Genomic DNA, 15096 nt, shown 5'->3' with positions numbered 1-15096 from the left:
TACCATTGCATTATTTGTACTTTTCTTGGCTACAGGAATTCCTTGTACATTTTGTATATTAAACCTTCAGTGTTACATGTTCAGCATATATTGTCACTCAGAAGCTTATTTCATTTTTCGGTCTTTTGATCAACAGATATTCTTCAATTTTAACTTAATTGAATTTACCAATATTTTCTTGTTTTATTGTGTATTTTTGTGTCTTGAAATACTTCTGTTACCAGGATCATGAAAACATTCTCTTGTATTTACTATTAAACCAAGTTTTGCTTTTCGTATTTAAGTTCCTAATCTGTAACGAATTGAGTATTTTTTTCCTTTAATTTGGTATGGAGTAATATGCATAACCAGTTATCTCGGCATCATGTATTGACTATTCTGTCCTTTTTTTCAGTGGTAATTCAACTTTGTTATCTATTAAGTGTTTATGTATATGGATGTCTGGTTCAGGGATCTCTGTTATGCCTCAGTGGCCTGTTTGCACCAGTATCATACTGATATCTGACTTTTCCTTTTTTAGAGGTTGTCATGGTAGTTTTTGCTTATCTGCTTCTTTATATACATTTTAGAGTCAGTTTGCCTAGTTCCTTGAAAAAGCCTGTTTGGATTTTTATAGAAATGTAATTAAATCTGTAGACTTACTTAGGGTAGAACTTAGGGTATTAATGACAACTGATACAGTATTTAACCTTCTTATTGCTTCATATTTCTGTCTTTCTGTTTATTTAGATCTTCTTCAGTGTTTTTCAGTAAAGTTTATAATTTTTCAGCCTAAGGGTTTTATGTATCTGTTGTAAGATATCTTTGTTTACTTTAGATATCTAGGTACCTTATGTTATTGATGTTATTACAAGTGGTATATTTTATAAAAGGGCATTTTAAACTACTGGTGGTATTTACAAATCAGCTTGATCATTTTATGTTACTTTTAAACTCAGAAGTTATGTTAAACTATTTTATTATTACTAATAATCTTTAAATTTCCTAAGTAAATGTTTATACATTTGCAAACATTACTTTTGTGTCTTCCTTTCCAGTCTTAATGCCATTTTATTTATTTCTCTTATCTCATTTTGCCTCTACTACAGTGTTCAATATAAGGGATATTGTGTGCGTCCTTGTCTTACTGCCATTTTTTAAGGGAATTAATATTTCACCAGTGAATATAATCTTTGCTATTTGTTTTAGTTGGGTTGTTTTTATCAGGTTAAGAAAATTTACTTTTATTCCTAGTGTGCTGAGTTTCTAAGAATAATTTGTGAATCCTTATTATTGGATACTTTTTTCAATCTGTTAAAATATTTTTCTCTATTCTATTAACATTATAAATTACATTAATAGTTATAAAACATATATACACATATGTGAATCAGTTCAGTTCAGTCGCTTAGTCTTTGTGACCCCATGGACTGCAGCACATCAGGCCTCCATGTCCCTCACTAGCTCACAGAGCTTACTCAAACTCATGTCCATAGAGTTGATGATGCCATCCAACCATATCATCCTTTGTCTATGCCTTCTCCTCCTGCCTTCAATCTTTCCCAGAATCAGGGTCTTTTCCTATGAGTCAGTTCTATGCATCAGGTGGCCAAAGTATTGGAGTTTCAGCTTCAGCATCAGTCTTTCCAATGAATATTCAGGACTGATTTCCTTTAGGATGGACTGGTTGGATCTCCTTGCAGTCCAAGGGACTCTCAAGAGTCTTCTCTGACACCACAGTTCAAAAGCATCAATTCTTTGGCACTCAGCTTTCTTTGTATTCCAACTGTCACATCCATACATGACCACTGGAAAAACCATAGCCTTGACTAGACAGACCTTTGTTGGCAAAGTAATGTCTCTGCTTTTTAATATGCTGTCTAGGTTGGTCTTAGCTTTTCTTCCAAGGAACAAGCATCTTTTAATTTCATGGCTGCAGTCACCACCTGCAGTGATTTTGGAGCCTAAAAAAATAAAGTCTGCCACTGTTTCCATTGTTTCCCCATCTATTTGCCATGAAGTGGTGGGACCAGATGCCATGATCTTAGTTTTCTGAATGTTGAGCTTTAAGCCAACTTTTTCACTCTCCTGTTTCACTTTCATCAAGAAGCTCTTTAGTTCTTCTTCACTTTCTGCCGTAAGGGTGGTGTCTTCTGCATATCTGAGGTTATTGATACTTCTCCTGGCAGTCTTGATTCCAGCCTGTGCTTCATCCAGCCCAGCATTTCTCATGATGTATTCTGCATATAAGGTAAATAACCAGAGTGACAGTATACAGCCTTGATGTACTCCTTTCTCGATTTGGAGCCAGTCCGTTGTTCCATGTCTGGTTCTAACTGTTGCTTCTTGACCTGCATACAGATTTCTCAGGAAACCGGTCAGATGGTCTGGTATTCCCATCTCTTGAAGAATTTTCCACAGTTTGTTGTGATCCACACAGTCAAAGGCTTTGGCATAGTCAGTAAAGCAGAAATAGATGTTTTTTTGGAACTCTCTTGCTTTTTTGATGATCCAACGGATGTTGGCAATCTGATCTCTGGTTCCTCTGCCTTTTCTAAAACCAGCTTGAACATCTGGAAGTTCACGGTTCACGTACTGTTGATGCCTGGTTTGGAGAATTTTGAGCATTATTTTGCTAGCATGTGAGATGAGTGCAATTGTGCAGTAGTTTGGACATTCTTTGGCATTGGAATGAAACTGACCTTTTCCAGTCCTGTGGCCACTGCTGAGTTTTCGAAATTTGCTGGCATATTAAGTGCAGCACTTTCACAGCATCATCTTTTAGGAATTGAAATAGCTCAACTGGAATTCCATCACCTCCACTAGTTTTGTTCTTACAGTGACGCTTCATAAGGCCCACTTTACTTTTATTTCCAGGATGTCTGGGTCTAGGTGAGTGATCATACCATCGTGGTTATCTGGGTCATGAAGATCTTTTTTGTATAGTTTTCTGTGTATTCTTGCCACGTCTTCTTAATAATCTTCTGCTTCTGTTAGGTTCATACCATTTCTGTCCTTTATTGTGTACATCTTTGCATGAAATGTTCCCTTGGTATCTCTAATTTTCTTGAAGAGATTTCTAGTCATTCCCATTCTGTTGTTTTCCTCTATTTCTTTGCATTGATTGCTGAGGAAGGCTTTCTTATCTCTCCTTGCTATTCTTTGGAACTCTACATTCAAATGGGTACATCTTTCCTTTTCTCCTTTGCCTATTGCATCTTTTCTTTTCTCCACTATTTGTAAGATCTCCTCAGACAACCATTTTGCCATTTTGCATTTCCTTTTCATGGGGATGGTCTTGATCACTGCCTCCTGTACAGTGTCACAAACCTCGGTCCATAGTTCTTCAGGCATTTTGTCTATCAGATCTAATCCCTTGAATCCATTTGTCACTTCAGCTGTGTGTACGGGATTTGATATAGGTCATACCCGAATGGTCTACTGATTTTCCCTTACTTTCTTCAATTTAAGTCTGAATTTGGCAATAAGGATTTGTGAATAAATGTATTTATTTATATGTGTGTGTCTGTGTGCGTGTGTGTAGTGTGTGTATGTGTATGTATTTATTCCTGGCCACAGATCTTGATTTTAATAAAGTTTCTGCTACTCTTTAATTCCCTCATAAGGAATTGGGGAAATTTGGCCTGAATAATGGTACAGGTTGTATATTTATAATTGAACAACTACATGCCAAATTGTTGATTTAAGTGTTTAGAACCAGCAGTAAACTACAACTCATACCACATCCTTATTTGGAATATGGTGCCATTATTAATTATTGTTAAAGTCAAAGATACATGCAATTATATAATTTTATACTTGATGAATGTTTTCAGTGAGTATAATTTAATTGATTTGACAGTTTCACTGTCCCGTTCCATACCAAGTCGGGATCAGGAGGCAAGTTATCAACTGCTAACTGTTCTCTGTGAAGAAAACATTGTGTGGATTAGTGTTTTCTGTTTTTTTGTTTTGTTTTTGCACTTAGTGAATTTCTCTTGTTTTAACTCTTGTAATAAGGGGCAGTTTCTTTTCTACCTTCTGTGAAATAAAAAACATTTTTAAGTGTTTCTCTAGCACCAGTGCTGCACACCTTTTAGGCTTAATAAGTGATAGTTGCTGGCTTAATAATACTGGCTGACTGTTTATAGTAACCATTTGTTATTCAGTTACTAAGTCATGTCTGATTCTTTGTGATGCCAGGCTCCCCTGTTCTTCACTATTTCCCAAGGTTTGATCAGATTCGTGTCCATTGAGTTGGTGATGTTATCTAACCATCTCATCCTCTGCTGCCCCCTTCTCCTTTTGCTTCAGCATTTTGCTTCTTTCCCAGCATTAGGATCTTTTCCAGTGAGTCAGCTTTTTTCAGGTGGCCAAAGTATTGGGGCTACATATGTTTAAAGACAGGAAAATTTTGTAAGCAAATTTAAAGTATCCTTCTCATATCTTTAAACATAGGTTTTGGGAAATGCATACTTTTTTTCATATGCATTGGACATAAGTAAGTAATGAAATGAGTGAATGAGCACCTGAACAACAAAAATAATTTCTCTTTTTTTCTTACAGGTGCACAGACCAGGTTTACATTTGAGCTGCCAAACCACAGATTGCGTTTCACTTCAAAAGTTTCTGCCACAGATATGTCAACCATTCCTCCTTCTGCCAGTCTTAACCTTCCTCCAGTTACTATGTCAGGGAAATATATAATGGAAGAGCATGATAGTTACTCAGATCAAGTGTGGAGTATAGATGAACTGCCTTCTAAACAAGGGTACTATTTACAGGGAAATTATCTACGTTGTGTGGCAGAAGTAAGTTCACTTTTAAATTGTCATATTCTTTGTAATTTAGGAGCCTTCGGGCTTTAGGTGTACCAAAATATGTAGTGATCCAAATTTTTGAGAGAAATCATCAAATCATTTATTCCTACAGAATTTTGTACTGTGTCTGGTGGGAGTGTGTGTGTGTGTATAGGTGTCTCTCTCCTTATAGTTTTAGTTAAACATTTTTTTCTTGTTTTAGTCATCTTTGGGTTCATATTTATTGTATTGGTTTTCACATGCCTCTCTGCCATATTTTCATTATTCTTTTGATTATAAAAAAGCTAATAGTATTTAACATTTGTCAGGTGCTGCATGTGCCACTGACTTGTACAGTTCTTAAATCAGTCCTTTGAGATGGATATTTTATTCTCATTTATAAGTAGAGAAACTGAACCTTTAGGGTGATTACATGATTCATCTAGGTATACATACTTATTAACAATATAAAGGTCACACAGAGAGAGAAAATAATTATAAGCACATTCACAGACTAATTTTTGCACTAGGGCAAGTTGAAAACAGCATACCTGATTCCATCATTATTTTTTCCCTTTATATACTGTACAATTATCACAAGTTTAAAAAGCATTTGGGTATGTTTTTCATTTGATTCGTGGTAAGCAGGTCAGTTGTTACTGTCCTAATTTGTTACAGTAGATAATTGAATTTAAAGAGATTAAATGACTTTCCCTAAGCCCCCCAGCTATCAATTGAGAGATGCTTGAGTCAAAGGCATACTTGTCCCTCAGCTTACTTCGTTAGAAAAAACTGCAACCTTTTCAGAAATCAATTTGACAATTATTTGTTTTATAAATTTTATTCTCTAGAATCTGAAGCATCTATAAGAATGCTCTTTGGCTTCTTTCTAGAAATATTATAGCTTGTAGGATATGGTTAAGTCTGGTTTCCCTTCTTTAGACTTTGCTTGTCCTAGAACCTCTCATGTACAACATGCTAGAAGTCTAATATTTACTTAGTAAAAAGTAGATTATAAAGCCTATTTCATTTGTGCTTTCTACTTCTGAAAAATAAGTGTCCCAAACTCTAGTTTAGCAATACTATTATTAATATTTCATTTGAAAGAAAATAAAGGAAATCCAACCATTATATTGCATAATTCCTTACCAATATTAGCTATTATAAAGATATAAAGTTTATAATTGGGGCAGAACACCATCCTAAATATACTGAGAATGCAGTTAAATTATAAGCATTTGAAAGAGTCTAAAGTTGCATCTCTGTGAGAGTTGCCCATTTTACTGTGGCCTGAAATAGACACATGTGAAAATCATCTTTTCCCATTTGATACTACTCTATCCACAATGAAAGTACCCAGTGCAACTTAGACTTTATGTGACTTCTCATTTAAGACTGCTTACATGTATTTTGCACTTAACTTTTGATCAACATAGGAACACTATCAAAGTGACAAATGTTGAAGCTTTTGCCATACTCATAAAGATGCTTCGATTCATTATAAATAAACTCAAATCCAACTAAGGCCTGCTTTCTATTTAATCTGTTAGTTCATTGTTGTCAGAAATTCTTTATACTAATCATAGGACATGTATTAATAGTAAAGCTGAGTTTAGTATATCTGATTTGCTAATTCAGCTTCATGTAAGCTAATATGTTTCATGAGAACCGTAATTTTGTTGTTTTTATTCACAGTTGTATTCTTAACATCTAATGCAATACACAGAGTAGATGGTCAATAAATATTTGAATGAGTAAAAACATTTACTTTCACTTATACTGGTCCATTGTTCTAACACTAAAACAGTGGTCATTAAAAATAAATATTACTCCACATAATCAGTATTGAAATTAGGTTACATAAAGTATAATTTTCATTCATTTTCAAAAGATTTCTCTTACCTCATTGGCTACTGTTATTTTTTTTAAAAAAAAGGGGAAACGGTATCTAACAATGTCAGGCCAGTAGAGTATTAAGGAATCTGAATATTTTGACCCTCCTTCAGTATATTAATTTCAAGTATCATGTAAGTAATTGTTCTTCCTCAGAGTTTGGGATGACTTATGTGAGATGTATTTAAGACTAATATAGTCAATATGTTAATCTAATATTCTGATTTTGTTTGGCAGGTTGGTTCCTTTGAACATAATCTTACAACTGATCTTCTAAATCACCTGGTATTTGTACAGAAAGTATTCATGAAGGAAGTTAATGAAGTAATACAAAAAGTTTCTGGTAAGATGATCTGCTACCTTACAATATAGAACATTCTCACTGCCTATAGGATGGTCCACGTACCAGTGGTATAAGTATTGATTTTGTCATTTAGATAAAATTGTTAACTCCCTAACAACTCTGTGTTCCTTTAATGGATTTCTCACCTACAGATGCTCCTGCTTATTACTTTTTTTATGTGTAATATATACATTTACAATTTATTTACTATAAACTACACAAATCCCTTATGCTTCCCATCCAAAAAAAAAAAAAACAGCTTAGTGTGTGTCTATTAATTAACTAATCTTAATCATTGTGGACAGAATTTAGATCAGTGTTAAGATTTTGATTTTACTCTATATCAGATGGTAACTATATGCTGGTTACATGGTAAATTGTCTGTAGCAACCTTTATTATATTTTTGCTGTTTCTCAAGAGTAGATTACAAGTAACCTTCTTAATCCCTACTTTACATTTTAACAGGAAATATATGTCTTATTTAAAAATGTTTATTTGATTTTTTAATTCACAAGATAGAGTATTAAGAGGAATTAGGGTGGAAAACAAGTTGACTTTATAACAGTTCTTGAGGCTGAATATTTCCAAAGTGAATATAAATAATCGTGTTAAAATAATAGTTAAGCTTCACCAATAAAATGGCATCAAGAGGGGATTCCTCCATTGTTGATGAATAAATTAATTCATTTTACAAATTTATTAAGTATCTATTCAATTATAATTGTGATGAGTTCTCTGAATGACAAGAAGAGGGTGCTGTGTCTATGTCAAAGGAAAAACTAACGTATTCTAAGGAATCAGAAAAGGCTTCACACAGAGGATGTCATATTCAAAACTTCACAACTGAAGTCTCATTTGGCAAGAAAGAAGAGAAGATTAAGGCAGAGCTTATGGGCCAGTATTTGATAAGGCTTTGAAGGAGGACAGAACATGGATTAGGAAATTGAATTATGTATAGCAGCTGTGTGTGCAAGAGATTTTCCTGGTTCTCCTCGGTTGGTTCTGGTTGTGTCTGAGGTTAGGAAGCTACTTGATGGTCACATTGACGAGGCCTAACAGAAGTATAGAAACTTACAAGTGAAGTAGAACAATTAAATCAACTGGGAGTCTTGGAATTTTTCTGAAAATGGTTGAATACAAACCGTTTAGGAAGGGATGAATATATAGCAGAAGCCCTTTCTGCCACTGAAGGTGTCTCTTCTTGGAGATATACAGAAGTTTTGATGTGGCCCATTTACCTGGTTAAAGTCACATTAGAACACTGTCTGTACAAATTAAGACTTTTTCAAGACTGCTATTGCTAAATATGTGTAATTAAAAAAACAAACCCTTCTAGTAACTAATCTTGTATCTCTTACAGTACAAGTGTAGAGTTCCTGGTATTAGTATGGTACTGTAAGCCGTACTTAAACTGGTGTTGATGAAAGAGAAAGGCTTTTCTTAACCTTTGAATTACATTGCTAGGATTTATAAGAAAAGTAGGTCTATGAATAATGAACTGGAAAAGAAAACTGGAAATTAATGTTCCACCCATGAAGACTTGCCAATCACTGAAAAATAAAAAGCTCAGAAATGATGCCAATGTCATTTAGTGGCTATATCTGCTCCCTGAACCATTCCTTCCTGACTGTAGAGACAGCATGACTCCTAGGAAAATAGCTGAAACATAAGTCACATATCATCCAGCTGGTCCAGGGCCTCATGGAACACAGATGTTCCCTTATCTTTCTCAAAACCAGAGAATGTAACAGATTATTGAGAAGGAATGCTTTGAATCCTTGTAGCCCAATTTCTTAGTATTCTAATATCTGTATTGCTTCCCTACTCTCCCATAATCCTCATGATTATTTTCCTTATTTATTTTTAAAACTTTTTCCTCATGCTTTCCCTTTATGTTACATTTAGCTTTAGGATATTTTCTGTTGCATAGGCATACTCATGTTCACAACCATCATCAAGTTTGTTAGGAAAATTCTTTTTTGAAGAATCAGTTCTTAGAATCTTAATTGTACATAGACTGCCTGGGTTTCAGAAAGCTGTAGGTAAGCACTGACCTAGTAAAGAGAGCAGATCTATCTTTCATTATGTACAGCCCTATGTATGTAATGTATTTGTAATGTATTAGTAATATATTTTTATATATATGAAATAAGGTTACCATTTTTACAATTAGATCAGGTATATGTTTAATTCATAACAAGGTAGAAAACTGTAGAGTTAATGTGACTTAATAGTGTCTCTGATATTTCTATAAACTAAAAGGATTGTGTAGTACATTTTGTAAGAGGCAGAGCTTGTCTTTTAAATTAAAATTTTTTGAAACTATGTAAAAGATATTCAGCTTTCTGGTTAGTCCTTCTATTTAAATATTTTATTGGGTATTCTGGGTATTTTGTCTCTTCACATACACCTTAGAATGAGTTTGTTGATATCCACAAAATAAGTTGGTAGGATTTAGATTTGGATTGCATTGAATTTAGAGATCAAGTTGAGAACTGATGTCTATCTTTTATCAGAGTTTTGTAGTTTTTCTCATGTACATCTTGTGTATATGTTGTTAATTTATAGTAATACCTAAGCATTTTAATTTTTGTGGAAATGTAAATGGTATTGGGTTTTAAATTTCACATTCCACTGTTTATTGCTGCTGTATAGGAAAGTGATTGATGTTTATATATTATTAAACTTTGTATCCTGTGACCTTGCTATACTCACTTATTGGTTCCAGGAACTTCTACATAGATGATCAAGTCATTTGTGAACAAAGACAGTTTTATTTCTTCCTTCCCAATTTGTATATCTTTTATTTCCTTTTCTTGTCATATTGCATTAGCTAGGACTTCTTGTATGATGTTGAAAAGGATTGGTAAGAGGGGCTATGCTTGCTTTGTACATTATCATAGTGGGAAAACGGAAAGCTTTTCACCAATTAGCATGGTTTTAGCTGAAGATTTTTTTTGTAGATATTCTCTATCAAATTGAGGAAGTTCTGCTCTGTTTTAGTTTACTGAAAGTTTTATCAGTAGGTTTTGAATTTTGTCAAATGCTTTTTCTGCATCTCTTAATATGATCATGTGACTTTTATGCTTTAGCCTGTTGATGTGATGAATTACATTAATTTATTACCTACTGGGAAGAAACTTCCCATCTCACTTACATTTGCTCCCTTGGATGATGCTAAATTCAATACACATAGAGGAATCATTTTGAGATAGAATGTTTGAAAGATAAACATGCAGAAAAGCTTTTACAGTAAGACAAAAAAAAGTGGAAGTAGAGGTTGGATTTCAGAATGTTGGAACTTTCTTTCCTGAATACCACATAGCCTAAGCAACAAGTGGTTTATTAATAGGAACTTTATCCCCAGGGTCCTCTACCTCCATTTTTTTTTTAATGTATAGGCCAAACTTATTATCACACTCTTTGTTATTAAAATCTGTTATCTTATTTTTCATTGCTCCACATTTAGTTTTTCTTTCATTCTTTTTTGTTTATAGAACATGTAGAAATAAATAACCAAGGTCATATTTTTGATTGAAGAAATTTTTTCATTGTACTTTTTCCTTCAAATATATTTTCTGAGATGTATAATCATGTTTGGTATACTTATATGTATAATGTTTTAATTTAGGCCATATAAAAAGTTCTTAATTTTCTATATATGTAGTACTATCCCTGCCTTATATCTTACTAAGTGAAATGTGGCATGGCTAGAGTTCCCTGTTAAAGATTCAGTTAATGATCAGTAAAAAGAGAATATTGTGTGTGTGTTTAAACACATAACATAATTACTCTATTCCTTTTGAAGAAATTGCCTCAGACCTTCAATTATTTAATTAGTTAACCTCTTTTAGGCGGGGAGCAGCCTATTCCTCTTTGGAATGAACATGATGGAACAGCGGATGGAGAGAAGCCTAAAATTCTACTTTATTCTTTGAACTTGCAGTTTAAGGTAACATAAATAATAATATAATAATGATTCCTTAAGAAGTATTTTTCCACTTAATGTATACTTATAGAAAACTCATATGATACATGAATATGCCAATCAGAAAATAAAATTGAAGTATTAAATATAACCCTATCCACTCAGATAAGAAGCTTTAATAATTGAATATCCTTTAGGACTTTTCCTGTTTGTATTTAAATATATATATATATTTCTGCATTTTTAAAAAATTTGAATACCTTTCCACTTCAGAACATTTAGATCTGCTTTATCTTCTTACACTGCTGTGCTATATATTATAAAGTTCTAACAATTTAAGTACTTCCTTCTAATGAACATTTTGATTTTTTCTAATTATTGCTATTATAAATTACTCTGTAAGAAATGTTTTGTACACTTGTCCAATTAAAATTATACCTTAATGTAAATCTTATTGCTTCTAATATTTAAGATATTAGTGTTCTTAAAAATAAAAATTATTCATACCAAATAGTTACTTGTAATTAATGTATTTAACCCATGAAGAGTCTGTATTTTGAATACAAAATACTGAAATGTAATTTAATAGCTAAAAAAGTTCCTACTGACTTGAGAAATTAAAGGATGTTGCCAGTTTTATCAGTTCAATAGATATCCAAGATATTTTAGAACATGGTATTTTATTTATCACATACTGAAAGATTTCATTTGAATGGGTGTGTATTGTTGATTTAAGATTCTTTTTTTCCTCCAAACATATATAAACTACTAGGGTATTCAGGTAACGGCCACAACTCCCTCAATGAGAGCTGTAAGATTTGAAACTGGGTTGATTGAACTGGAACTTTCAAACAGACTTCAAACCAAAGCTTCACCAGGAAGTAGCAGCTATCTGAAACTGTTTGGTAAATGCCAAGTGGATTTAAATCTGGCTTTAGGACAGATTGTCAAACATCAGGTGAGTGCTGAATATGTTGATATTAAAACTGTGACTTTGAAACCCTGCAAAACATTTTGAACTACTTTAAGTATTATTATACTTTACAAAGTATTTAGTTTAAGTTCTGAAAATTTGATTGTAAATTCTAATGAAAATTCATTAAAGAAGGCCCTTATAATTTTATCTGGCATTTAATTTGAGTATTTTGGCAGTATATTGTTCTGGCAAATACAATCACATGAAATTTAATCTAGTATCTGCATGAATACTTATAATTTCTCTTGATTTTGTTAACACTCTGTATTAACACTGCATGCGTGCTAAGTAGCTTCAATCACGTCCAACTCTGTGTGACCCTATGGAGTGTGGCCCACCAGGCTCCTCTGTCTATGGGATTCTCCAGACAGGAATATTGGAGTGGGTTGCCGTGGCTTTCTCCAGGGATCTTCCCGACCCAGGGATTGAATCTGCATTACCTGCATTTGCCAGGCAGGTTCTTTACCACTAGTGCCACCTAGGAAGCCCACTGTATTAACATTAGTCAATCTGTAAAATGTTACTGGGCTTCCCTCGTGGCTCAGATGGTAAAGAACCTGCCTGCAATGTAGGAAACCTGGGTTTGATCCTGGGGTTGGGAATATCCCCTGGAGGAGGGCATGGCAACCCACTCCAGTATTCGTGCCTGGAAAATCCCCATGGACAGAGGAGCCTGGCAGCCTACAGTCCATGGGGTCACAAAGAGTCAAACATGAATGAGCGACTAAGCTCCTGTTTGAATAATGGCAAATTTTGCGTGCCATAATGTTAAACATGTAAAGTTAAACATACACACACACACACACACACAGAGTAGTAAATCGGATTCTGTTTTATAAAAACAGCTTTCATAGCTCATGAGGGAATTTCTGTTTTGCTAAAAATTAGGTAGATTTTTAATCATTTTCCTTCTTTTCTTTGAAGAACTGATTAAAAGAATACCAATCACACTTTTAAAGTTGAATGGCTATATTAAAGATTATGTTGAGGAATAAATGAACAAAATTTTCATGTCATCTCTAGAAAAACTAATTTTTTCTAATAGAAGCACAGTTTGAGAGATCTAATTATCTTGCCATTGAGGATATGAACCTAATCCTAGCTGTTGTACAAATTTTATGTATCACTTCTGTTTATTTCTTACATACCCATTCATATTGTATATTAATTTCAAATGTTATGGTATAGAGTATCAGGAATTTATCATTAACAAATGAAATGAATAAAAGTGTACTGTAGTTCTTTTGGTGAACAATACCAGCTTCCCTGATAGCTCAGTTGGTAAAGAGTCTGCCTGCAATGCAGGAGACCGCAATTCAATTCCTGGGTCAGGAAGATCCCCTGGAGAAGGGATAGGTACCCACTCCAGTATTCTTGGGCTTCCCTTGTGGCTCAGCTGGTAAAGAATCCGCCTGCAATGTGGGAGACCTGGGTTCGATCCCTGGGTTGGGAAGATCCCCTGGAGAAGGGAAAGGCTACCCACTCCAGCATTCTGGCCTGGAGAATTCCATGGACTGTATAGTTCATGGGTTGCAGAGTTGGACACAACTGAGGGCTTTCACTTTCACCATTAATGGTGTTAAAACTTTTAATTTTTAAAATTAAAACATTTAAAACATTTTCGTTATTTGATTTTATTGAGCTTTTCATTTTATCTTAGGTTTATGAGGAAGCTGGTTCTGATTTTCATCAAGTTGCCTATTTTAAAACTAGAATTGGATTAAGAAATGCCCTGCGAGAAGAAATCAGTGGTTCTTCAGATAGGGAAGCTGTGCTTATTACCTTGAATCGACCAATTGTTTATGCACAGCCTGTGGCCTTTGATAGAGGTAAGATGAAATCTATCAATACTACATTGTCAGATTTAGAAATGTTTTGGTAATACTAGAGAAAGTCATCTGTAGTTTACCAGCGTAAATGCTTGACAGTAAATGTCTCTGAAATTTGAAATGTGAGCATCCAAAAAAAGTTTCTTGTGTATTCTCATCAGTTTTTGAAGTTACTTTACTTTTTAAAGTTCCTTGCTTTTTACATGAATCTATAGGAATGTCTGATTCAGAATTTTAATTTTAATGCTAAGTTTTTTGGTTTGGGTAACTATTGCACCCATTCTTCTTGGCACTGTCTTTATTCAATTATTCTATAAACATTTATTGTTCACTATATAGAAGTGGAATATAAACACGGAAAACAGGAACTCTGCCCTCAAGGAGCTCTCAGTTCAGTGGAAAGAGAGCAAAGTAGACTGCAGAGTTGAGATATATATATACATATATGTATATGTATATATATACACACATACTTTTTTTTTCTTCTGATATATTAGGGAGTTCTCTAACTTTCTCTGTGCTTCTCAGAGAAGAAACTACTTTTTTAGGTTCAACTTGGAGTTAGGAGTTTACTTGGGTGATAGGAAATGTCCTATTTTACCTCTGTAGTTAGGAACTAAATAAATATTTGCCAGGTGAAAAAGAAAAGGAATATACATATATAAATATATATCAGCACAGGGGCCCGAGAAAATATAGCAGCAACTTTCATGAAGGAAAATGATGAGAAATAAGGCTAAATGATAGGATCTAATTAATGTCTCTTGGGCAAATAGTAATTGTTATTTTAGAAGTAATAAAGAACCATTTATGAAGCCATAAAATAAATTGGTGATGGGCATTGGCTGTTGATAAGATCAGTTTGTTAGAAAACTATCTCTAACATTTTGTTTTTCTAAATCTGGTACACTTTTTTTTTCATTTCTCATCTTACCATCCTCTGGTCAGCTTCCAGTGGTTCCTTAAAAGTACTTTCTACTCTTGTATCCATGCCATAACTCTTGCTTTTCCTTCTGCTTCTCTGACCTCTTCATCTTTATCTTCTCTTAAGACTCCCCCTCTATATATAGCATTAAATGATGGTTTATTTACCTAAAGATTTCATTCTTATTACAAACTCAAATGTTTTTTACTCCTCTCTCTAAATCACACTTTTAAAATGTATGCTTCTAGTACTACATACCTCTTCAAGAATTTTTAACAGTTGTAACAGAAAGCTTTGTACGGTCAGGGACCATATGTGTTTTCCTTTGTGATCCCGTCCCAATGCTTAGCATATAGTAGGCATTCCACAAGTAATTCATTAAATGAGTGACTAGACCTGAATTATCTTCTGTGTTTTGCCATT

At 33.8% G+C, this 15096-nt stretch overlaps 1 protein-coding gene across 9 annotated transcripts in view; it reads left to right on the top strand.

The window, feature by feature from the left end:
* The window catches only part of KIAA1109 (KIAA1109 ortholog), a 196994-nt gene that overhangs the window by 131663 nt on the left and 50235 nt on the right, over positions 1 to 15096 (top strand). For all 9 annotated transcript variants that reach the window (XM_043487162.1, XM_043487171.1, XM_043487179.1 and 6 more), the window contains 5 exons: positions 4546 to 4790; positions 6909 to 7014; positions 10870 to 10967; positions 11716 to 11901; positions 13580 to 13748. In XM_043487162.1, the coding sequence (XP_043343097.1) occupies positions 4546 to 4790; positions 6909 to 7014; positions 10870 to 10967; positions 11716 to 11901; positions 13580 to 13748 (804 nt within the window). The remainder of the gene's footprint in view (positions 1 to 4545; positions 4791 to 6908; positions 7015 to 10869; positions 10968 to 11715; positions 11902 to 13579; positions 13749 to 15096) is intronic.

This window comes from Cervus canadensis, chromosome 1 (assembly GCF_019320065.1).
Source record: "Cervus canadensis isolate Bull #8, Minnesota chromosome 1, ASM1932006v1, whole genome shotgun sequence".
In the NCBI taxonomy this organism is placed as follows: domain Eukaryota; kingdom Metazoa; phylum Chordata; class Mammalia; order Artiodactyla; family Cervidae; genus Cervus; species Cervus canadensis.
Note: the sequence above shows the minus strand (reverse complement) of the source record. Positions and strands in the feature narration are given on the sequence as shown.